Raw genomic sequence first — 24,276 nt, forward strand, 5'->3', positions numbered from 1 at the left:
TTTTGTAGAAATGATTCTTTTTGCTTTTGTACATATATTTCTTTTGCTTTATTATTCAAAATCAGTATGCTTGACTCTTGGAGTCAAGGAGACAGATAAAATGACCATGGCTACTTGGTACTGAAATTTAGCACTGTGTAGCTTTCTGTTATTATCTTTGGAAACAGAAAATGAGGGAGAAAAGATTTCCTTCCTCTTCCTCTAATATAGCCTCAGCAACTGAGAAACTCTTTGCTTTGGAATGAAGGTTGGCACAAATCCATTAAGTCTTACATGGGAATAAGACACAGAACTTTCCTCTTTTTAACCTACTGCTATCTTTTCATTTTTAGTTTAGTATTTTATTCTTTAATCATCTCAGTTTTCTTAAAAGTATATAATGTGTTAGTGAGTGTTAGTGTGTCCCTCATTCTTTCTCTATTAAGCACTTAGAAACAGCTTTAAATTATTTCCATATTAGGACTGTGTTTCCTTATTTTCTAACTATAAAATATTAATGGGGTAGATAAGTTCTCCTGGTGAAACAGCTTCTATTTGCTAAATAAAAATGGTTCTTTGGGCTGGGAAGGTGGCTCAGTGGTGGAGTGCTTGCCTTGCATGCATGAGACCCTGGGTTCGATTCCTCAGTAACACATAAGCAGAAAAAGCCAGAAGTGGCGCTGTGGCTCAAGTGGTAGAGTGCTAGCCCTGAGCTGAAGAGCTAAGGGACAGTGCCCAGGCTCAGAGTTCAGGCCCCATGATTGGCAAAAAAAAAAAAAAAAAAAAAAAAAGAAGAAAAAAAGGTTCTTTATCTATTTTTAAGTTACATGGCCAGAGAAGCTATCTAAAATTTGCTTTGAGAAAAATAGAATCCCACAAAAAGATTAAAAAAAACTTTCCAAAGCAACACATATATTTTCATTATTTAGAGAATACTTTATTAGTTTCTGTAATCAAACCACATAGATAAGATATTCCATATGTAATACAGTGTGTTTACCCCTGTACAAATGGAATTTTTTTTAACATTTCTTAGAACAATATGGCTATTAATTTCTGTACAATGCCAACTCAACATGGTAAATTGGGATACTTTTTCCAAAGTTGACAGTACAGCTAGTTTCCAAAAATTCAAATTATATATATGTATTTATATTTATATAAAAAGACCAATAATAGCAGTATGTTATGCATACTGCAGCAACAGCTTTTCCAGGTTCTGCAGTCATCTGAACAAAATTAGACATCCAGCACATCCATGAATAAAAAGAAAAAACCCTCAGAAAAATGCAAAGTTCTATTACTGTCAAAACAATATACACTTAATAAAAAATTTAGAACTATAATGAGTACTCCTTTTCAAGAAATTACAGCAGGTTCAAAAGTATCATTTTACAATACGAAGATAACAGAGTAAATGGTGGTCATTTTGGATAAGGTTAGAGATTGAATTTGAGTTTTTTTTTGTGTGTGTGTTTCTTAACTACTTTTTTTTCTCATGACATTCCTACGCCTTAATGTACTTGTTTTGCAAAACACCTTTGGCTACCCTTGCCCCTTTATGATTTATTCTGGGGAAACCATCTAGTCTTTTGGACTAGGGTATAAAACTACAATTACTGTATTAAATTTTTTAAAAGCCAGGCGCTGGTGGCTTACACATATAATCCTAGCTACTCAGGTGGCTGAGATCTGAGCATCACAGTTCAAAGCCAGCCTGGGCAGGAAAGTCCGGGAGACTCTTATCTCCAATTAACAACTAGAAAACTGCTGTGTCTCAAGTGGTAGAATGCTTGCTTTGAGCTGAAGAGCTCAAGGACAGCGCCCAGGCTCAGAGTTCAAGATCCACGACCGTAAAAGTGATGTACAGAGGAGCTTCAGTTACATATCTTTATCCTCAAGCTCAATTGTTTGAATTCTGCATTCCTAGTTGCCTCTGGGGTTTAACTCATTTGTCAATATATCTGCTTCTCAAGCTTACCATACCTAAAGTATGTTAGAGTTAGAGCTTGCTCTGGCCTTGCTCATTCTGCAGTAGTTTAGGGAAATGATAAATTATTTTGAAAATGAAACAGATATATACACTGTATTGAAAATTTAACTACATCATAAAATGTATGAAGGCATTTTTGCTAAAAAAGAAAGGAATATTTTAAATAAGTAGTATCTATTCACCAGTCTTTAAGTCTCCCCTTCCTCCTAATCATTATCATTAAAAAAATTTTTAGCTGGATGCTAGGGGGCTCATGCTTGTAATCCTAGCTACTGTGATTTCAGGATCACAGTTCTAAGCCAGCCCAAGCAGGAAAGTCCCATGAGACTCTTATCTCAGAGTAACCACTCAGAAACAAGAAGTGGTGCTGTTGCTCAGAGTGGTAGAGCACTAGCTTTGAGCAAATAGAGGTCAGGGACAGTGCCCAGGCTGAGGTCAAGTTGCATGGCCTAACAAAAAAAAAAATAGCCACAAATGATATTGAGATTGAAAACCTGTTGGGTAAAACATTTCAGGAGAGCCTGGGTCAGATATCAAATTAAGTCATGAAAAGTAAAGTGAAATTAAGTGGTTAAATGGAAACAAAAAATTGTTGTCTGTCTCAAAATGAAATTTGTTTTTAGGATGGAGAATATATTAGTTCAAAAATTGAACATCAAACATTTAAAAAAGAATGAAAGCAGTTGGAGAGATATTTTGTTTCTTAATGTAAAGTAAGATTTTTACCTAGCTATCACGAGGAAAGAAACAAGTGTGATAACTGATTACATAGATCAGATTCTTTCAATGATGAACCCCAAATTGGCATTTGTTATCAAAAGTAGAATTCCCTTTCCATGGGAAAGGAGAACTACCATTTCCAATTTTGAATGACAATTGAGAAAAAATGATTTCTTTTTTGGGAGATTTAATATGTTAGCATGAGGGCTGTTACTATTGTCAAGACAAGGAACAGGAGGCTTTATTTTTTCTCTTTAAATATAGGGCCTTTGGTATGTTGGACAAGTGCTCTCTTATTGAACAATATCCCCAACCCCTTGGTTTTGGAGATGGCTTTGCTACTTAGCCCAGGTTGGCCCCAAAATCATGACCCTCATGTCTTCAATTTCTGATTACAGGTGTTCACTAGTATGACAATCTTATTTTTTGTTTTTGCCGTAGTTAACTTAATTGGGTATATGTGAGATAATATCTTAGAGAACTATAATTATTAGAGACAGTACTCAGGCCCTGAGTTCAAGCCCCAGAAATGGCAAAAAAAAAGAAAAGAAGTTTATTAGTCATGACATTACATGCTTATGAGAAATGCAATAATGCCATGGTAACAGGAACTATATCTTTAAATTAGCCCATAACTTTTAATATATAATGGATTTAGCAATAATGAAACTTGCAATTAAACATACAAGTGTCAATTGCAATTTTGAGAAGATTATTTGATAGTTTAGTTCTGCTTTCTTCAGTTTTTTCCTTTGATTTTCTAATAGAGGCTTAGAATCTTTTATTTTTTAAATTAACATGTTAGTTGTGTATTGTAAGGGGACTCATTACGACATTTCCATACATGCATATAGTGTACTTTGATCATATTTGTATTTTCATTGGTCTCTCTTATCCTCTTACTTTTTAGGTTTTTTATTTTTTAGACAATTCTCATTATTAGCTGTCCTTGAACTTGTTCCTTCCTACATCAGATGATTGAAAGCTGGGATTATAAACATTTACCACCATGCCTGAGGGGATTAAATTTAGGAGTGTGGCAAATCTTTTTGTTGGTTGAACCTAATTCCGTTATTCTTTTTCCAGTGCTTTTCTTTATGATAAAACATCCGATGGAACATATAGAAGAAGTAGGTTGTCACACATGAGAATCGTTAAGCGCTTATCTGGACTTTCTAAATAAAAAAAATTATGGGCAAAATAAAATGGGATACTACTAAAAATGTTTATTAAGAAACATCAATATGGCATGCAGAAGTTCCTAGGTGACGTATGAGAATGAGATGTCTTTGAGTGTAGTAGTACTGTGGATATTTAGAATGGAATGACACCCTCAACTGGCAAAATGAGGGACTGCATTTAAAACAGGTAGCTTTAAAAAAAAAGGGCTGGGAAGGTGGCTCAGTGGTAGAGCCCTTGCCTTGCAAGCATGAGGCCCTGGGTTCAATTCCTCAGTACCACATAAGCAAAAAGAAAAAAGCCGGAAGTGGCGCTGTGGCTCAAGTGGTAGAGCGCTAGCCTTGAGCTGAAGAGCTGAGGGACAGTGCCCAGGCCCAGAGTTCAGGCCCCATGACCGGACCCAAAAAAAAAAAGAAAAAAAGAAAAAAAAATTAAAATATGACTTGAACTGCTTGCTTTATTAATTAAACAAAAATCATGTTGGATTATTAAACAATTGAGAAGTGAAAAGTATTGGGACGTAATATAGAAAAAACACAAATGTGAAAATTAAGCCAATGTAGTGATGAAATATTTTCCAAAGTGAAATTAATAGTGGAAATGCCCATAACTGAAATTATTATTATTATTATTATTATTATTATTATTATTATTATTATTATTATTATTATTATTGTCGGTTATGGGAGCTATCCCTCAGCTCTTCAGCTCAAGGCTAGTGCTCTACTACTTGAGCCATAGCACCACATCCAGCTTTTTCTGTTTATGTGGTGCTGAGGAGTTGAACCCAGGGCCTCATGCATGCAAGGCAAACACTCTACCACTGAGCCACACACTGAGCCCTGGAATTAATATTCTAGTCTCTTTTTAACCATGAAAGTAGGCCAGAGAGAAGGACCACACTAGAGGAAAATGCACCAATCTCTTGTCTCTCTCTAAGAATAATTCTGACAAGTCCAAAATATTTAAGTTACTTTATTAGTTATTCTTAAATCAGTATTATTAGACTTACTGGTATATGTCTAAAGATGAGATGCATATTTTTATTTCTGGGTAATCCTGATTGACCTTCTGTTAAAAATAACTGGAATATTCTAAAGTAACATAAGAGCTTGGTAGTTTCAATGAACTATCAGGTAGTAGGCTTGTTTTATTTTATTTTTTACTTGTACACATCCTCAAAATCACTTTAAAATTTGCATTGTTTTGGGCATATAATGTATATATAGGCTGTGTTTAAAAAAATAGATCCTGGAAGTTCGTTTCATTTTATTGCAGACTTAATAAACAGAACTTCATTTGTGAGTCTACTATTAGATGTTACCCATTCACTGGCATGTTACTTTAAGAACACCCATCCCCCTCTCTTGCTTGAGCCACTGTGTCCTGTCAGTCATCCTGAAATACACTAGGGTTCTTGTCAAGCTGTTTGCTTACAGATGCATCATAAGCCAAATTTGTGAGCCATAAGAATGGTACTGAATTTCTAAACACAAGAAATTGCGTAGACAGTTGGTTTAGTATCTGTATATGGGCAATACTCTGTCCTGCACTGGGTGAGTGACGTGTCAAACTTTTTAAAATCAAACTTTGCTCTAAGGCAAATCCTAGTAATTACAGATTGTGTTGGGTTAGATAACTTTGGGGAAAATGAAGGGATGTTATTTCTATAACATAGGGTGAACAGAAACTATGTTGTACATTTGTTAATTTATAACTATTTTTTTTTGGTTAAAACTCTAGACTACTTTATGGAAAGTCCAGGTTTCAGTGTCTACACTGTTCTGAGTACATTAGCAGACATTTCAGGTTTAGATAAAATGTGATTATGGAACACATTTTTTTCTTTCATGACAGGTCAGGCTGATTCAATTGAGCAGAGGCTCAATTCTGCTATTTGGAGTATTTATTAGTAGTTTAAAAAATAGCACTAAAACAAATTCTCATGTGCCAATGACTAAACTATAGGAATCTTAGATCAGAGCACTTAAAAATTCCTATGTAACTGACCTCTGACTTTTTAAGTAACTGTATGTGGTGCTAGAAGCTTTACATTCTTTTCAACATTGAAGTTGTGCAGTGAGCAGGCTCTTTATTGGTGCAAACAATTTTATTTCTGTCATGGGCCTCTAAACTTAAATTGTACATGTATGTTTTCCTTGTCTCATTTGTATGTAGCCTTAAATGTCTTAAGGAGAGAACTGCTGGAACAAACAAAGAGGAACTCAAGGATTTTGATGCTTGGGTGCACCCTATGCTAGAGAATAGCTAAGAAGCAATAAGGAATTGTTTCCAAGTTTAATGTGGGGTAAATGAGAAGAGATTGCTTTTATAAATACACGGAATGATTATTTATTCATTGCCTTGTTTTGGAAAGGAGTTAAGACGACTTATAGTGCTACACGAAATTAAGGATAGCATAAATTGCATGTAGAGTGAGAGAAAAAAAAGTAAGAGGGTAGAAAACAGATGAGAGAGAAAATGAAAGAGGAGAGAGAGAAAAGAGCACAAAGCAGTTATCAACTATGAAACTTAGTACATAAAGTAATCCAGAAATATTTTTCGTAGAAATGTACATGTGTATGTGTGTGTATGTGCATATGCATGTGTGTGTATGTGCATGTGTGTGCGCTTTTAGTGCTTGGGATTAAATTCAGGGCCTTCGACATGTTGAGCAAGACTTCAACTAATGAGCTACACTCTGATCCTAGCAAATTAAAAAAATTAATTTATTTCATTAATTTAGTTACACAGGAGAGTTCATTGTTACATTTCCATACATATTTTCACTATATTCCAATCCAAAGCTTTTTTTTTTTTTGTCAGTTATTGGGCCTGAACTCTGGGCCTGGTCTCTTTCCCTGAGCTCTTCAGCTCAAGGCTCTACCACTTGAGCCACAGCCCCACTTCTGGTTTTTTCTTTTTTTGTGGTGCTGAGGAATCGAACCCAGGGCCTCAGGCATGCAAGGCAAGCACTCTACTACTGAATCACCTTCCCGGCTTTTTTAAAAAGCATAATTTTATTGTTATTTTTAAGGTGGTATACAGAAGGGTCACCATTTTGTAAATCAAGTAATCTGTACATTTCTTTTGGGCAAAGTCACCTCTTCTTTTTCCAGAGCTTTTTTTTTTAAAATTAAAGTGAATTTTATTGATATAATTTATATATATATTAAATTCACACCCTTACCAGTTTCATGATTCTGACCTGGGTCAGGTTATCACTATTACCACCACCACAATTAAATAAAATATTCTCCTTATCCTAGAAATTCCCATGGGCCCCTCTCTATCAACCTTTGGCTTCTGACAACTACTGATCTGTTTCTGTCCATCTATATGGCCCTTTTACGAATGCCATGTTTTTAAATTTTTTTTGTCGGTCCTGGGACTTGAACTCAGGGCCTGGGTGCTGTCCCGGAGTTCCTTTTTGCTCAAGGCTAGCACTCTACCACGTGAGCCACAGCGTCACTTTTGGCTTTTTCTGTTTATATGGTACTGAGGAATTGAACTCAGGGCTTCATACATGCTTGGCAAGTACTCTACCACTGAGTCACCTCAGCCCAAGAATGTCATGTTAATATAAGTATACAGTGTGTACTTATGTCTGACTTGTTCAGCATAATGATTTTGATATTTTTTCATTTTGTTGCCAGTATTGAATTCATTTTTTTCTATGTAACAGGATAATGTGATTATATCAATAATAGTTTATTTACTTGTTGATGTTTCTAGTTTTTGAGTATAATGAATAAAGCTACCATGAATATTTGCAGGTTTAATATGTAGAGAAATAACCTGTTAACAAATTGGTATTTTCATTTATATATTTATACTATACTTTCCTTTTAATCTGTACTTTCCTTTCTTCAACTAAGGAGTGGAATTGGTGGGTGACAGGGTATATGTTTACCTTTATTAGAAACAGCCAGCTGTTGTCTAATATTTTGCATTTTCGTGTTCACTTCCTACTTCTCCTTTTTTTGTTTTGCAGTCCTGGGTTTTGAATTTAGGGCCTTGTGCTTGCTTGTAGGTGCTCTACCACCTCCAGCCCTTTAGTTTGCACTGACATAGCAACGTGGGAGTTTTCTATGTCTTTGTCATCTTCCCTACCTGGTGTATTATTAATATTTTAATTATCAGACATTCTAGAAGATGTATAGTTGATATTCTGTCTTTAAATTGCATTTCTGTACCGAGTAGTGATGTAGATGATCTTCTTCGGTGAACTACTGTCTTTTAATTTTTTTCCTATTTAAAAAATTGAGGTTAGGTGCCAGGGGCTCATACCTGCAATCCTAGCTACTCAGCAGCCTGACATCTGAAGATCAAGGTTCAAAGCCAGCCCAGGCAGGAAATGTCTGAGGGTCTTATCTCCAGTTAACCAGAAAACTGGCAGGAGAGTTGTGGCTCAAAGTGGTAGTGTGCTAACCTTGAGCGAAAGAGCTCAGGGACAGCACCTGGGCCCCCGGAGTTTAAGCCCCATAACTGACCCTCTCCCCCACAAAACGGAGTCATTTTTTTTTAAATTATTGAGTTCTGTGGATTTAAAAAATACGTTTTAAATACAGGTCTTTTTTTTTTTTTTTTTGGGTCCAGTCATGGGGCCTGAACTCTGGGCCTGGGCACTGTCCCTCAGCTCTTCAGCTCAAGGCTAGTGCTCTACAACTTGAGCCATAGCGCCACTTCCGGCTTTTTTTCTTTTTGCTTATGTGGTGCTAAGGAATTGAACCCAGGGCCTCAGGCATGCAAGGCAAGCGCTCTACCACTGAGCCACCTTCCCAGCCTACAGGTCTTTTTAAAAAAGTCATACATATGTTTTAAAGTACTTTGTCCCAGTTTATGTTTTGCCTTTCCATTTTCTTAACATTGTTTTACAAAAAGCAAAGGTTTAAAAATTAATGAAGCCTGGCTTATTAAAACTATTAAAATGTTTTTTTTCCATTATGGATCATGCTTTTGTATTGAGCCAAAGAAACTTGTTTTAACTGGAAGCTACAAAGATTTTCTTCTAGGAGGGGGTAACAAGTACAACAAGCAATGTACTTACTACCTTACTTATGTAACTGTAACCCTTCTGTACATCACCTTGACAATAAAATAAAAAAATTATTCTATGTTTTCCTCTATAATTCAAGTAAAATTTGGTCTGAGGAAAAAGTGGAGGCTCCTAGTTTGTAAATTGCTATCCAGGATTCCAGATATTATGGTACTTAAGCTATCTTGGTACTTCTCTTGAAAGTAAATTGTCTGCATTAATATTATACCAATAGATGAAGACTCAAAAAGCAATCATTATTATACCAAATACAGTTATCATTACTTCTTTCTTCATATTACCAAATAATCTGTCCATTTTTTTGTGTGTGTGCCAATCCTGGGGCTTGAACTGGGTGCCAATCCTGGGGCCTGGGTGCTGTCCTTTGTTCAGGGACCACTTGAGCTACATATCCACTTCTGGTTTTTTGGTGGTGAATTGGAGGTAAAAGTCTCATGGAATCTCTTACTCTGGCTGGCTTTGAACTGTGTTCTTCAGATCTCAGCCTCGTGAGTAGCTAAGATTACAGGTGGGAACCATCAGTGCCTGGCTAAAAAACACTTACATAATTGGATTTTGAAACCAGAGTATAGGATTCATATTGTGGTTGGTATGCTTCTTAAATACCTTTTAATATGAGAAGCTCTCTCTCCTTTTCCATGCTGTCTATTCATTGAAGAAATCAGGTTGTTACTATGTCAATGTGTTTGGGAATTGGATGATTGCAGTCTTTTGGTGTAACTTAACATATTAATCAAACTGGTAATTAAATTACAATTTAACCAAACTAGCAATTAGATAGAGTCATGGCTTGATTCGATTCAGGTTGTGAAGCATAAATTTTTTTGTGGTGAATACTCAGAGGTGGTGTGGTTTACTTCCTATTGTACCACATCAAGCTGTATAGGGTCCAGGTTATCTTTTAGTGATGGTAAGATTGCCTATTGGGTTCAGGCTCAATAAATGTGATCCTTCATTGATGATCATTGCTTAGATCTATTATTATATTAGGTGTTATGTCATTTTTTATTCTTATAATTCTTTATTAGCTTTTATTATTTGGAATTATGTTATTTAAAAAACTCTTCCTTTTTTTTTAAAGTAATCTCATTATCCTAAAATATGATTCAGACTAGAAAACCAGGGAAGTGCTTATTTTCTATAACTTGTCATCATTTTTCAGGAAATAAGATGTCATTCTAGTAATTTTGAGAATTTCCCCATACATTTTTATTTTTGAGCTAATTTTTAATACATTGGCTATATCTTGATGTATTGCAAACTCTTATTTTTGATTTAAAAAGTTTTCCAATTTTGGCTAGTAAGAATCCTCTGGCTCTGAAGCTTTGACAGAATCCCAGTGGGTTTTTCTTTCTAGCACAAGAAAGGCTCATTTTGTACATTTCTTGCTCAGACACGAAGACAGGTTTGTCTTCCAGAGGCTTGTATCCTTTAATTGGGAAGTAGTAGTTAGGGAACATAGTGTATGTGCTACAATTGTCATTGCTATACCTATCCAATTTTGTCAATAGAGCTAGGGAATAAATAGTTTTTTAGGCAGAGAAAATATATAATAAACTCATAGTGATATTTCCAATTTAAATCTAGGATTATAGACTTTAATGAACATTCTGTTTGTGTCTCTTTTTTCTTGGGCAGAAATATTATTTCTTATTAATGTTAATAAAAGTATCTGACAATATTTACACCTGTATACATGTAAGTATGCATGTATTTATGTGTATGAATGGACATATATGTATGTAGATATAGTTATGTACAAATAACTTATGAATGAGGTTGTACCTGAACTGTAGATAAAGTTTTCTGGATAAAAGATTCTAAGTAGAGTTGAAATTCTAGGATGAATTTGCTCTGAAAGAACAATACAATGAGAGCTGAGGACAGAATCTAAGGGATTAAACTTAAAGGTAAGGTTTCTACTTACAAGAAGGTAGATAAAAATGACCCAGCATAGATCCTGCAAAAACAAGAGGTAGGGGAGATGTATGAGATAGTGCTTTGAAGGTAAGGAGTCATTTTCTAGAGTGAGAACTTAGCGTGTGGGATTAGAAACAATGAAATAGAGTTAATAGGTATATTAATTAACCAGAGATCATGGAGAAAAACTTTAAATAGTATTGGTAAACAGTGAACTCAGATAATTAGATTTGAAAATTCTAAACTGGAAATTTATCAAACTCTTCAAGGACTATGAAAGAATGGAATATCAGGGTAGAGATGAAATGGATGTTCTCAGAAAGGTTTTCTCTAGTGTATTTACTAGTTTATTTACTAGTAAAAATGGCATATTCAAGGTCTTTGGACTTATTTTCTTTATTCCAATAAGTAGGTTTCTATTTATTTATAACTATTCACCAAAGAGTAGAATTTTTTTCCTCTCTAATTGAGTTTGACAGTAATTCTACTTCCTTTACTATTCTTTTTGTTCTATGCCTTTTAAAATGACCAAACCTTCAGAGAATTCACATACATTTGAGCTGTCTTAAAATATTATGGAGTGGGATGCACTCAGAGGCTCACTGGGCATTGGAATAACAAAAACCACTGTCACTTTCCAAGTGTAGTTGGAGGGCTTGTTTGCCTAAACTTGATACCTGGTCACTGAAGGTTATTCTTCTAAGTGATTCATGGAAAGCCTAGCATATATTAAAATATCTTTCTCTTGTCAATTTCATTAATACAGTTCTTTGGCTTTGAAAATAATAGATAGATAATCTTCATAAAGGGCCCGTGGAAGAGAAGATATCTTAGAGGTCTTGGTTCTGGTGTATTTTTTGTATAATATGAAGTGCTCTTAAATTAAGAAGCGTTACTTCTTTCTATCCATTCTTCCTTCTCACAGTTTTGAGAATGTGTACTATTGTGAAATATAGAGGAAGATTGTGAGTGTGTGTGTGTGTGTGTGTGTGTGTGTGTGTGTTAGTTCTGAGGCTTGAATTTAGGGCCTGGGCACGTCCCTGAGCTAGTGCTCTACCATTTGAGCCACAGCTCCACTTCAAGCTTTTTTTTTTTGGTAGTTCATTGGAGATGAAAGTCTTACGAAGTTTCCTGCTTGGACTGGCTTTCAACCAAATCCTCAGATTTCAACCTACTTAGTAGCTAGGAGGCATAAACCACCAGTGCCAGGCAGAGGGAGAATTTAATGTGCTTATAAATGGTAAAATAACAGAAAAGTGTGCTGTCAGGGAAGGGGTCATGAAGTCATCTTGTGAAATTTGTACATATAATGTTACATTTCATTAAAGCAGAAATCAAGTATCTTTTTGCTTCCTTTTTTAAAAAAAGAGGCATCTGCACTTCATTATCCATTTTGGTCAAAGGGATTTGAGGACTTAATATATAAGTAAAATCTTTTCCTTTCCTTTGTTTTATTTCACAGGGTAGAAGTCTTGTGGTGTGTGTGTGTATGGGGGGGTTTCTTCTTCTTATTGTTATTATTATTTACCGCTTTCTCAGCTTTCATTTAGATTGGTAGGTGTGAGGAAATAAGTTTAAATCTGGTAACTATGGCTAGAAGAAACATATGTTTTAATTCAGTTTTTATTTAATTCTCAGAAAGTGTCTATTGAATATGTCAGTGTGTGTGTGTATGTGTATGTGTGTCTCCATTTGATCATTTCTAGTGAACATGACTAAGACAGCTATCTAAAGGTTTGATAAAGAGAACTTCAAAGACATAAAGAAGCTCTTTAAATTTTGAATTATAGCATGCTTAAGATATTTTTTCCCCCTTCTAAAATGCAGCATTGTCTTGTTCTATTGGAACCCAGAAGTCTGGAAGCTAAGGAAATTAAAAGTGCAAACTCTTGGGAATACTGACATTAGTGCATTTAACAATCACAGCCCTAGTCTGGGAACATACATTTCATGGAGCACTATGGAATTGATTTCAAAGGACTTGACATCCTTTATGAGGTTGTTGTGCATTATGGAATTTTTTGTTTTTGTTTTTGGAGCTCTTCAGGCATGCTGCATTTCTAATTAGTGTACGTGTAGGAAATATACTTATATTCTAGAGTGTAAAGATCCAATAAAATGAGGCACCGGAGAGAAGCTTTGTTTTAAGCTCTTTTGTTATGGGGACAGAGTGAAAGCACTCTTGAATAATAATTACGAGCTGTATGAATGAAAAGGATGTTTAAGTCAAGTGAAGATAGACAGATTCTGCTCTCTTACTGAAAAGGGAATAATAACACCAACTAATGATCTTTGAGTCCTTGCTAAAGTGACAGAGGTATGGGCTAAGTTATAGGTTTTATCTAGATGATCTTATTTAGCCTGTTTTACTTGTTGTTGTTGGCTTTGTGTTTCTGAGACAAGTTCTCACTCTTTCCTCCCAAGTTGAGATTGCAGTCATGGACCACTCCCTGGTCTCTTATTTAACCTTTATGATCCTTTTTCATTCATTTTTGGCTGCCAGGGTTTTGAACTCAGGGTCTTGTGTTTGTTACTCAAAGTGCTAGACCACTTCAGCCATACCCCTAGCCTCTTTCGGCTTTAATTAATTTTTATCTTGAATTTTTGCTCAGGGCCGGTCTCTGACCACAATTCTCTTACCTGTTCTTCCCATGTACCTGGGATTAGAGGCATGTTTTACCATACCCAAATTATTTGTTAAGATGGGGGTCTTGCTAACTTCTTTTTCCCAGGCTGGCCTTGAACTACAAACTCTTGATCTCCGCTTTCCAAGTATCTGGGATTATAGGCATGTCACCATGTCTGGTTCTTTTTTTTTTTTTTGGGTCTGGTCGTGGGGCCTGAACTCTGGGCCTGGGCGCTGTCCCTCAGCTCTTCAGCTCAAGACTAGCGCTCTACCACTTGAGCCACAGCACCACTTCCAGCTTTTTTCTTTTTGCTTATGTGGTGCTGAGGAATCGAACCCAGGGCCTCAGGCATGCAAGGCAAGCGCTCTACCACTGAGCCATCTTCCCAGCCCCATGTCTGGTTCTTTTTATAGATGAAGAAAGTAATGCTAGGAGAGAATCTAGTAACTTGTCTAAAGTCCCCAGCACTCAGGGGAGATGAAATCTAGCTCTTCTTCTCCTGGGAAAACTGGTCCTTCCTTCCTTCCTTCCTTCCTTCCTTCCTTCCTTCCTAGACAAAGACTTTGTCATGGAGCCACATTCTCAGTAATCCTATGCTGAATACCACTTTCTGTATGTCTATCTACTGTCACCAGACTTGTAACTCCAACATGCCCCTTTCTCAACCTCAGTACTTGGATCGCTAACTGCTCTGAAGGGTTTCACTTGCTCTGCAGCCCCTGCTACCTTTCTGATCTTTTCTTTTTCGGTGCTTTTTGTGATTCATTCTATCCTGCTTGCTGTGATGCACTCAAGCAGTGCCTCTGTTCTCCTGCCTTAGATTTCTGTTGCGCTGCTGTAGCTGTATCTGCCCACCACATTCTTCTCCTAGGTATCTCTCATAATCATCTTACCTCATCGAGTCTCTTCAAATATCCCCTCTTAGTGGAGCTAATCATCTTAATTTATACTGAAATCACCCAATTTCTCTATTACTTCATTCCACGTACTCTGGACTCCTTTTTTTCCCCTTTAAAATACCACACAGCATTTTCTAACATACTAAATAATTTATTCTTCATTATATTTGTTGTTTATAGTGTCCTCCTCATGACTAGCAGAGTAGACATGCAATAAAAACACGATGAATGAATCAATCAATAAATGAATGATGTCTTCTAGTCTAGTGGTATTTCTGTTCTCACATCATTTTGCTTTCACAGTTGACCAAGAGGCTAGGTAAAAGAGCTTTACACTGATTATCGTCTAAATCAACACATCAAAAGCATTTGTAAAGGGTAAGATGAGCATTTGAAAAGAATGAAGCTCAACTATTCCTTCATCACATACAATATCAGGCAATTGCATGATTTTATCGATTCTCTGACAAGTAAGAGGATGTGTGTATTTTTTTTTCATGACAGGCTAAATAAGCCAACAAATGATTACATTGGAAGCAGGAAGGTAGGGATGGAAATAGAGGTGTGTTTGGAAAACAAATGTGTATTGAGATTGTAGTGAAATTTCTTCCCTTCCTTCCTTCTCTCCTCCCTCCCCCTTCCCTTCCTCCCTCCCTCTTCCCCCTCTCCTTCTCTTCCATCTTCCCTCTCTCATTCCCTCCTTCCTCCTCACTTCTTCCCTCTCCTTTTTTCTTCTTTCTTTCCCTTTTCTCTGTGCAGTGGTGGAGATCAAACACAGAGCCTCAAGCATGATGGCTAATTCCTCTACCATTGAGCCACATGCCAGCCTCATAGTTGAAGTTTTATTTTGGAAATGTGTAACATTTTCCACTGTCCTATCTGCACAGCTCTGTGATCTAACATCACTTTCTTTTGCTGCCAGGGCACGACTAAGATACGATGTGGTGCATGTTGTGATAAGAGACATGCATCCAACACTAGGTACAGAGTGTACACTAGTTCATACTAATGGATAACAAATGAGTGTCCTTCATGACCTTTCATAGTGAACAGCATTTAAAAATAAAATGTATGTTATACCAAATTCATTTTAAATTGATTTAAGTTTAATTTCAAGTCAGGGACAAAGTGAAAATTTAGGCATCATGGAAATAGTTTGGGGAGAAGAAAAGAATCTACATGATGGAGTTTGCCCTATCTCAAGATACTATTGACTATTACTATAGTTCTTTAGATTCTGAAAACTAGAATTGTATCCTAGTTTGTCTATTTCTAGACCAGTACTTATCCTACTTTTTAAAACCACCTCTATTTGATAGGTGCTAAAAAGTAGAAGATTTTGAATCAACCTAAGGAAAAATCTTACAAAAGAAATCACTAGGTTGAGAATGTGGCTTAGTGGTAGAGTGCTTGCCTACTATGCATGAAAACCCAGGTTTGATTCCTTAGTACCACATAAACAGAAAAATCTGGGTGCTGTGGCTCAAGTGGTAGGTAGAGTGCTAGTCTTGAGCAAAAGAAGCTCAGGAACAGTGCCCAGGCCCTGAGTTCAAGCCCTAGGACTGGAAAAAAAGAAAAAACAAACAAACAAAAAACACAAAACAAAAGAAATCACTAGCACATACCATATAATGGTAAAGTAGATTTATTCTTTTCTTTTCAAATTTTTTTTGTGTCTGTCCTGGGGCTTGAATTCATGGTCAATGCTGTGCTCCACAAGTTGAGCCATACTTTCACTGCCATTTTTTTTGGTGATTATTCAGAGGTCAGAGTCTCAAAGACTTTCCTTTCTGAGCTGACTGCAAACCTCAGATTATAGAAGACATTCCTGAATGTTTGGGAAGTACTTCTTAGCTCTTAAGATTTTACAAGTCGTAACATGCAAATATATTCTATGACACCTACAACCTGATAAGATTTTTGTTTTAGATTTATGTGATATTGCTTTAAGAGGTTGGCAACACTTTGTCAGACTTTCTCCTTGCTTCAACTTCCTTTGCAAAGTTCTACAGTTCTATGCCTCTTATTGCCCTCATCTCCAAACAATCAGGATTACTGAACAGGAAAAGTACAAACAGAACAGAAAGATCTTTATAAGCAATAGGATTTATTCAAGGAATAGTAATTATGGCTAATCAGGGTTCTTCAAGGAATTGTTGGTTTACTATTTTATTATTTTTACTATGGAAAAATGAACTTCTGAGCAACTTTCTCTACTTAATGTGAAGTTAAAGACATAAACACAGGCTTACCAGGTACTTTGGTTAAATTTGGTTTATGTTTTACCTCTTGACTGAAGAGCATTCTTCTAGGAAGTAATTTTTATTTTCCTTAATTTTTTCTCTTACTTCTAATCTTTGGTGCTTAATGTGGTTTTTGGAAGCTCATTGTGAAATATACAGTGAAAGGACATGTTTTTGAAGACTGGAGATTCACTTATGTCCCATTTTAGTTTACAACAATGTCCTCTACTTTTGTCCCTGAGATAAGAGAACAAAGCAATGTCAGCAGTCTTGATTTTTATGTCGGACAGTACCTGTCATCAGCAGGTTAACAAGTAAGTCCCTGTGTGATCACTCACTTGATAGAACCCTAAGGTTATACACTGAAAGACATATCTTATTGCATAGATTGGCTTTGGGCTATGCATTGAAGTCACCAGGAAGATACCTGTCAATTTAGATTTGTCTGTGATAGAAGGAATAACAGTGGTGGGTGGAATGATTGAAAACCAAAACAAAACAAAAAATAAGTTATACCAGAACATTTCAATCTTAGAGCTGTATTTGAGAGAAGACATTTGGTAATAGTGTCTGGCGCCTTTCTTGAAGCAACTCTCCTATATTTCAGCTGAAGAGCTGAAAAACAGTCTACATTTCTGCTTTGAGAGAGAAAATAAAACCACTGAAAAGGCGAGAGAAGCAAGGGCCATATTGTAGGGTTTTGTGACTTTATATATTTATATAACATATAATAATAATTCATACTTTTGAAAGTCAATTTTTTTCTTCTTTTATTATTGTGAAAATACCCTTCAGAGGGGTTACAATTACATGGGCAAGATAATGAGTATATTTCTTATCAAGCATTGTTGCCTCCTCCTGAAAGTCAATTTTTTTTCACTTAGTACAATGCAAATAATTGTCCTTAGGGCAAAATTGCTTTTTAAAAGTAAAAGAATAAGCCAAGCACTGGTGGTTCATGCTTGTAATTCTAGCTACGCAGGAGGCTGAGATCTGAAGATTATGGTTTGAAGCCAGCCTGGGCAGGAAAGTCTGTGAGACTCTTATCTCCACTAAACTATCAAAAAAGCCAGAAGTGGTGCTGTGGCTCAAGTGGTAGAATGCTAGCCTTGAGCAAAAGGAGCTCAGGGACAGCACCCAGGCTCTGAGTTCAAGCTCTAGGACCCATATCTACACCCCTTCCCCCCACACCCCTCCACACAAAGCAAAAGAATAGTAGGCATCTTTTGTGATGTGTGATAGAGTTAAGCATAGAGAACAAACGTGCTTGATTACCTAATGGGGCAAGCTGATTTGGGTTATGTTCAATAAAAGAACTATCTAGAGGTATGCTACATTTCAGAAAATGTACTCTCATTTCTGCAATAAAAAATACTGGTTGCTTTTATGTAAAACCATCAATGTTTACTCTAGTTTTCAGTGGACGAATAGTACATAATATAACTATATAAAAACATGGCAAAAACCCCAGGACACTCAAGACATAAATTGTCCTTTTGCGCTCCACTTCAAATTGCTTATTATAACTTCTAGTGTTGACTAGGAAATATTTTAATACTATATCCAAAGTATTAGCATGCATTAATATACTTGATCTTAGTGGAGCAATAGTAGCATGCATTAATATCTTTAATACTATAGAAAGCCTAGAATATAATTATACTCATATGCTTTGATAAATTATTGAATTTGTCATAATTGGTCCCTGGACTTGCAGTATAATTATCTTTGTTTTAATATTAAATTTTGCTGAAGAGACATGAAAGAAATATTATATGTCTATTTGATTATAAATACATTTGAAATTTGCTATTTTGATTATGTGCAATTACAATGTTCAGCCACTTGGGACAGCATTTGGAAGGTTCCTATTAATCCCAGGAATATTTTGCATGTTCATTTTGTATTAAAATCATAGAGTGCAATCATTTGACATACTATCTGAAGGGCAGTAAGATTTCTGGTCTGTGCAGTGTTTTCCTCTAAATTTTGTTTAAACAAATTATTAATGCAAGAATCATAGTACAGAGGGATAAGAGGCAAGGAGAATTTTTTTTGATTCTTGCCTCATTTTTTCTCTATGCATGTGCATCAGATGCACTGTTCAGAAAGGTCTTAATTAAACAGTTTTTTTTTCATTTGTGTATGGATGCAACAGAGATCATGACTACCTTTGAATGTTCACAGTAGCTCATCTTTGGATCTAAGGGAAGGACCCAGTAGAGAGAGCTGGAGAGGTAGAAGAGCAAAGAGGTGCTGATTTTATGAACTAGGCTAGGGGCTTCTCCTTTCTTTTCATGATAACTATACAGATCATATTAGTTTCTTTGCTATATAAGAATGTAAATTAAAAAAAAAAGAATGTAACTATCCCTTAACTCTTTTTTCTATAATCAAACCCATCAAATAAAACCACTTCCAAAGCAAGTAGAGATATCATACATGTCTTCCAAAGTCCTACCTGGCTTTTCATCTTAGTCATCATTAATAAAAACAGGCAAAATATGCAGGTAAGCTATTTCAGTGTTATGAGTTTATGGAAATCAAAAGACTTTCATGATCCTGGCACTGGTGACTCATGCCTGTAATCCTAGCTACTCAGGAGACTGAGATCTGAGGATTGCAGTTCAAAGCCAGCCTGGGCAGGAAAGTCCATGATTTTGTTATCTCCAATTAACCACCAGGAAACTGGAAGTGGATCTGTGGCTCAAAGTAGTAGAGCACTAACGGTGAGCAAAAGAGCTCAAGGACAGTGTCCAGGCCCTGAATTCAAGCCCCACATTGCTCAAAACAAAGCAACCCAAGACAAAAAACAGACTTGCATGCTGTAAGAAACATCTAATCAGTTCCTTTCTGTTATGATTACTGATCAAATGCAAACCTAATTGATGATTTTTTTTTAACTTAGTCACAAATTTGTTAGTGTCTCCTAAACACTGACAGCATGACCACAGGGGCCAGTTAGGGAATGTCGTGTGTCTCAGATGATGGATTGGGCACCCTGATCCTTTGGGGCTATGAGATCAGGAAGAGGTGCCAAACACAGTTTTTAGCTACTCCATGATTTATATAAGTACTCTTCTTCAGAAAGACTTTTCTTTACTGATTTCACGTGTTTGTGTGCAGGCAGCAGCATGTCTGCGGAAACACCTCTCATGCTGACTATTGACCCTGAGGATCTGCAGATCCAAACATTCACTGTAGAGAAACTACTGGAGCCTCTCATAATCCAGGTATTAATACCGTGAAATTTACAGAGTGGAGCAACTGTTTTTTAAAAAAAAAAATTAAAAAATGCAAACGCTAACAAGCCAAGGGAAGATTTGATTTTTGTATATCTTCTGAAATTGTCATTTATTTAAATTGGTGTTAAAATGTAAAATGTATGAATTTAGTGAAAGTAATAAAATCTGGATGTCTTCTCCTAGATTTTCTTTAACATTAATAGCAGAATTAATATGTATATATAATTTTTTGAGAAAGCTTTGCTAATCCTCCTGCCTCGTTTTCCCAAGTGCTAGAATTACAGGTGTATATTACCACACTCAGCTATATATATTTTTTTCTGAAGTAATTTTATATAAATTATCTTATTTGATATTTATGAAATCTGTGTGATGTAGATGACTTGGTTAAAACAGTTTTTTTGTTTGTTTTTGTATTTTTTTTGTGTGTCAGTCAAGGGGCTTGAATCAAAGTCTTTTTTTTTTTTTTTTTTGCCAGTGATGGGGCCTGAACTCTTGGCCTGGGTTCTGTCCCTCAGCTCTTCAGCTCAAGGGTAGGGCTCTACCACTTGAGCCACAGTGCCAAATCCAGCCTTTTCTGTTTATATGGTTCTGAGGAATCAAACCCAGGGCTTCATGCATGCGAAGCAAGCACTCTACCACTGAGCCACCTTCCCAGCCAAGGGGCTTGACCTCTGGGCCTGGGCGCTGTTCCCCAGCTCTTCAGCTCAAGGCTAGCCCTCTATCACTTGAGCCATAGCGCTACTTCCTTATTTTTGTATTTTTTAAACAATCTAGCGTATAATCTAGGCTGGCCTAGAACTTGCTATGTAGCTGATACTGGCCTTGAATTCTCTATTTTCTTTCTTTTTTTTTTTTTTTTTAATTCTCTATTTTCTTGCCTGTAGCCTTTCAAGTGATAGAATTATATGTGTGAATGATCATACTTGGCCAAAAAGTCTTTATTAAATAAAGAATGTCAGTGACTTGCCTCCAGAGACCCAATAGCTCATTTGTTACATAGGAAATTATTGTTAAAATACCAAAATGTGGGCTGGGAAGGTGGCTCAGTGGTAGAGCGCTTGCCTTGCATGCATGAGGCCCTGGGTTCGATTCCTCAGCACAATATAAGCAGAAAAAAAAAGCCAGAAGTGGTGCTGTGGCTCAAGTGGTAGAGCGCTAGCCTTGAGGTGAAGAGCTGAGGGACAGCGCCCAGCCCAGAGTTCAGACCCACGACCGGCCCCCCCCCCCCAAAAAAATGTATGATACAAGCAGCTAATGGAATTCTCTGATAAAAAATCTCATAAAATGAATAGTCATTTGATAATATTCATAATTATTTATCATTTTAATCCAGATTTTATGTATTGTATTTTCAAGCAGAATTTCAAAAACCAAATGCAATGGTATAGATTTAAAATTTTTATCAAAATTTGTTAGAGAATTACTCTTTGGGCCTACGTTGTATCATGCCTCCAATGTCCTTTTTCCTAAGGACTCAAAGTATTCAAGGTTTTTTATTTTTATTTTTTGGGTAAGAAACTACACTGACTTTATCTCCTTTATCTCTGATTACATAAAAAGTTCTACTTACCTTTTCTTTTTTTTTTTTCTTTTTTGTCGGTCGTGGGGCTTGAACTCTGGGCCTGGGCGTTGTCCCTCAGCTCTTCAGCTCAAGGGGAGCACTCTACCACTTGAGCTACAGCGCCACTTCCGGTTTTCTGGTGGTTTATTGGAGATAGGAGTCTCACGGGTCTCTCCTGCCCGGGCTGGCTTTGAACCGCGATCCTCAGATCTCAGCCTCCTGAGTAGCTAGGATTACAGGCGTGAGCCACCAGCGCCCGGTGTTCTACTTACCTTTTCTGTGAGATGGATGGCAGAAAAGGAAGTAGCTATAAGAGCAACTTTTGTATGCATTTTCACTTAACACATGTTCAAGGAAGACAATTAAAAATGTGCCTCACTGATGATAGTTCAATATCCATACCAGATTTAACCAAAGGTCTCAGGCATACTAGGAGAGTGTTCTATCACTTTAGCCATACCCTAATACTTTCATTTGCAATTTCTGTTCTTGAGATAGGGTCTTGGTAATTTTGTCTAGCTGTGATATAATGTGTCCAGGTCTGTTAATGTTGGCAAATGGCAATATTTCATTTTTTCTAAAATGACAATACAAAATATTTATGTATATGTCACATTTTATTTATTAATAAATTATCAGTTCCTTACATGATTCTGTTGGTTGGCTGTATCTGAGTAAGTATGGTTTATTTTAAACATATGATAGTCTCTGATTACATTGGAAAAAATTGGACAGGAGTACATGATCTTGAAGTTGACACTACCAAAAGATGAAGTTATTTCAATAGCTACATTAAAAATATTTCCCCCTTTCCTCACTACCTATCTTTATGTTATATTCTTTTGCTTTCAATATTCTACAGAAATTATTTATCACCTCTGTATATAATTCAAAGTTAAAATTACATTTTTAATTTTTGGAGTAATTGGTTATAAATATTATTATGTCATTTCAACTTCTAAATTAATTTTCATAAATCTTTATTCTGCTCTTTTTATAGTTACTGAAGTCTTCCTTTACCAAAACTGATTTATCTTTAATCTATTTTTTTTTCCCTGAGCACAGGTAAATCACTAGGTCATTTTGCAGGGATGCTCATCCTGGGATATATTTCAATCATTTGCTTTCATTTTCTCTGTGTGATAACTTACACAGTTACATCCCTCTGTAATAAATTCCTTCAATGGATCAGACATAATTTTTTTCTCAGCAATTACATTTTTATGATTGCAACTGTAGGCATCTGCAGTTTATCACTTTCAAGATCCAAGTTTGGTGGTGCAATGAAGAAAATCTATTTATGCAGAATTGTGCTTAAAAGAATTTACGTCTCTGTGTTGTACAGTCTCTGAAGGGGTTATAAACTGCTAGCTCATGCTACAGTCATTACGTAATGGAACTATCAATAATCTTATTTGCCACAAAATACAATTTGCTGTATGTTAGTTTCATGTTGAATGTGAGTTAAATGAATCAGCTTATTTATCTCATTAAGTTTTTTTGGTAAGTATTCAGATGTATTTTATGATATAAATATATTGCACATTTTCAAAGAAATAAATATATTTTAGGCCAACAGTAAGGAGCATTAGTCTCTGGCCTTCATTCGTGACTCTTATGGAACCTCCTGGTCCTTTCCTCATTTCTGCTTCCATAGTGTCTCACACTCATTTTGTTTTTCTGGGAGTCCCTTTGGGGATAGCTTTTATTTACTCTATAATAGTATTGGGCCAAGATGAAGGATTCTTATAACTCTTGCATTAGTAAGCATAAGAGGTTATATTATATTGTGATAAGATCCTCCAAATTTCAAAGGCTCAATAAAAATTCACTTTCTGTTCAAGCTATAGGTCCAACATGAGCTGTCTATGGGCAATGGAGGTGGTGGTTAATGCAGATACTCAGTGACCTAGGTTGGTGCTGACTCTATCTCAATACATACTTCCATTGTCATTGAAACAGGTGCAAGTCAACATGATGAATCACACAAGGGTGCTCAGCATGTCTAAGTGCTGTATGTTAATTTTACCTGCATTGTTTTTGTTTTGTTTTGTTTTGTTTTTGGTCGTGGGGCTTGAACTCTGGGCCTGGGTGCTGTCCCTCAGCTCTTCAGCTTAAGGTGAGTGCTCTACCATTTGAGCCACAGCACCACTTCCAGCTTTCTGATGGTTTATTGAGATAAGAGTCTCACAGGGGGCTGGGAAGGTGGCTCAGTGGTAGAGCGCTTGCCTTGTATGCCTGAGGCCCAGGGTTCGATTCCTTAGCACCACATAGCAAAAAGAAAAAAGCCGGAAGTGGTGCTGTGGCTCAAGTGGTAGAACGCTAGCCTTGAGCTGAAGAGCTGAGGGACAGCACCCAGGCCCAGAGTTCAGGCCATACAACTGGACCCCCCCCCCAAAAAAAAAAAAAAAAAAAAAGAGTCTCACAGACTTTCCTGCCCGGGCTGGCTTTGAACAATGATCCTCAGATCTCAGCTTCCTGAGTAGCTAATATTACAGTATGAACCATTGGGGCCCGGCTGAGGGGGGGGGGTGGTCTCTTTAAACCCCTTAGTTGTTATATATTTTTTTCTTCTGGATCTGGAGCTCAATTAATAAAAAAGCTGATTAACAAGAGAAGAGCATGAACATTTTTAATATCTGTACATGTAGTACATGAAAATTTTCATGAAAGAATGAAGTCTGGAGAAATGGCCAAAATAGAATGATGTTATACTTTTTTTTGACAAAGAATAATACATTTTTGAAGAAATGACAAGACAAATAGGTAACTGTGATGTTACAGATGTCTAATGGGAGGAATTTAGAAGGTACTGAAAATTAAGGATTCAGAGTTTATTCAGGTTCAT

The 24,276-nt window shown here is 36.3% G+C and overlaps 1 protein-coding gene across 2 annotated transcripts in view; it reads left to right on the forward strand.

Annotated features, from left to right (window-relative positions):
* Ctnna3 (catenin alpha 3) overlaps window positions 1–24,276 on the forward strand; it is a 1,374,363-nt gene that overhangs the window by 46,778 nt on the left and 1,303,309 nt on the right. For both annotated transcript variants that reach the window (XM_070021006.1, XM_070021007.1), the window contains one exon: window positions 19,746–19,852. In XM_070021006.1, coding sequence (XP_069877107.1) covers window positions 19,746–19,852 — 107 coding nt within the window. The remainder of the gene's footprint in view (window positions 1–19,745; window positions 19,853–24,276) is intronic.

The sequence above is a fragment of the Dipodomys merriami genome, unplaced genomic scaffold (assembly GCF_024711535.1).
Source record: "Dipodomys merriami isolate MVZ:Mamm:240054 unplaced genomic scaffold, mDipMer1.0.p SCAF_14, whole genome shotgun sequence".
In the NCBI taxonomy this organism is placed as follows: Eukaryota; Metazoa; Chordata; class Mammalia; order Rodentia; family Heteromyidae; genus Dipodomys; species Dipodomys merriami.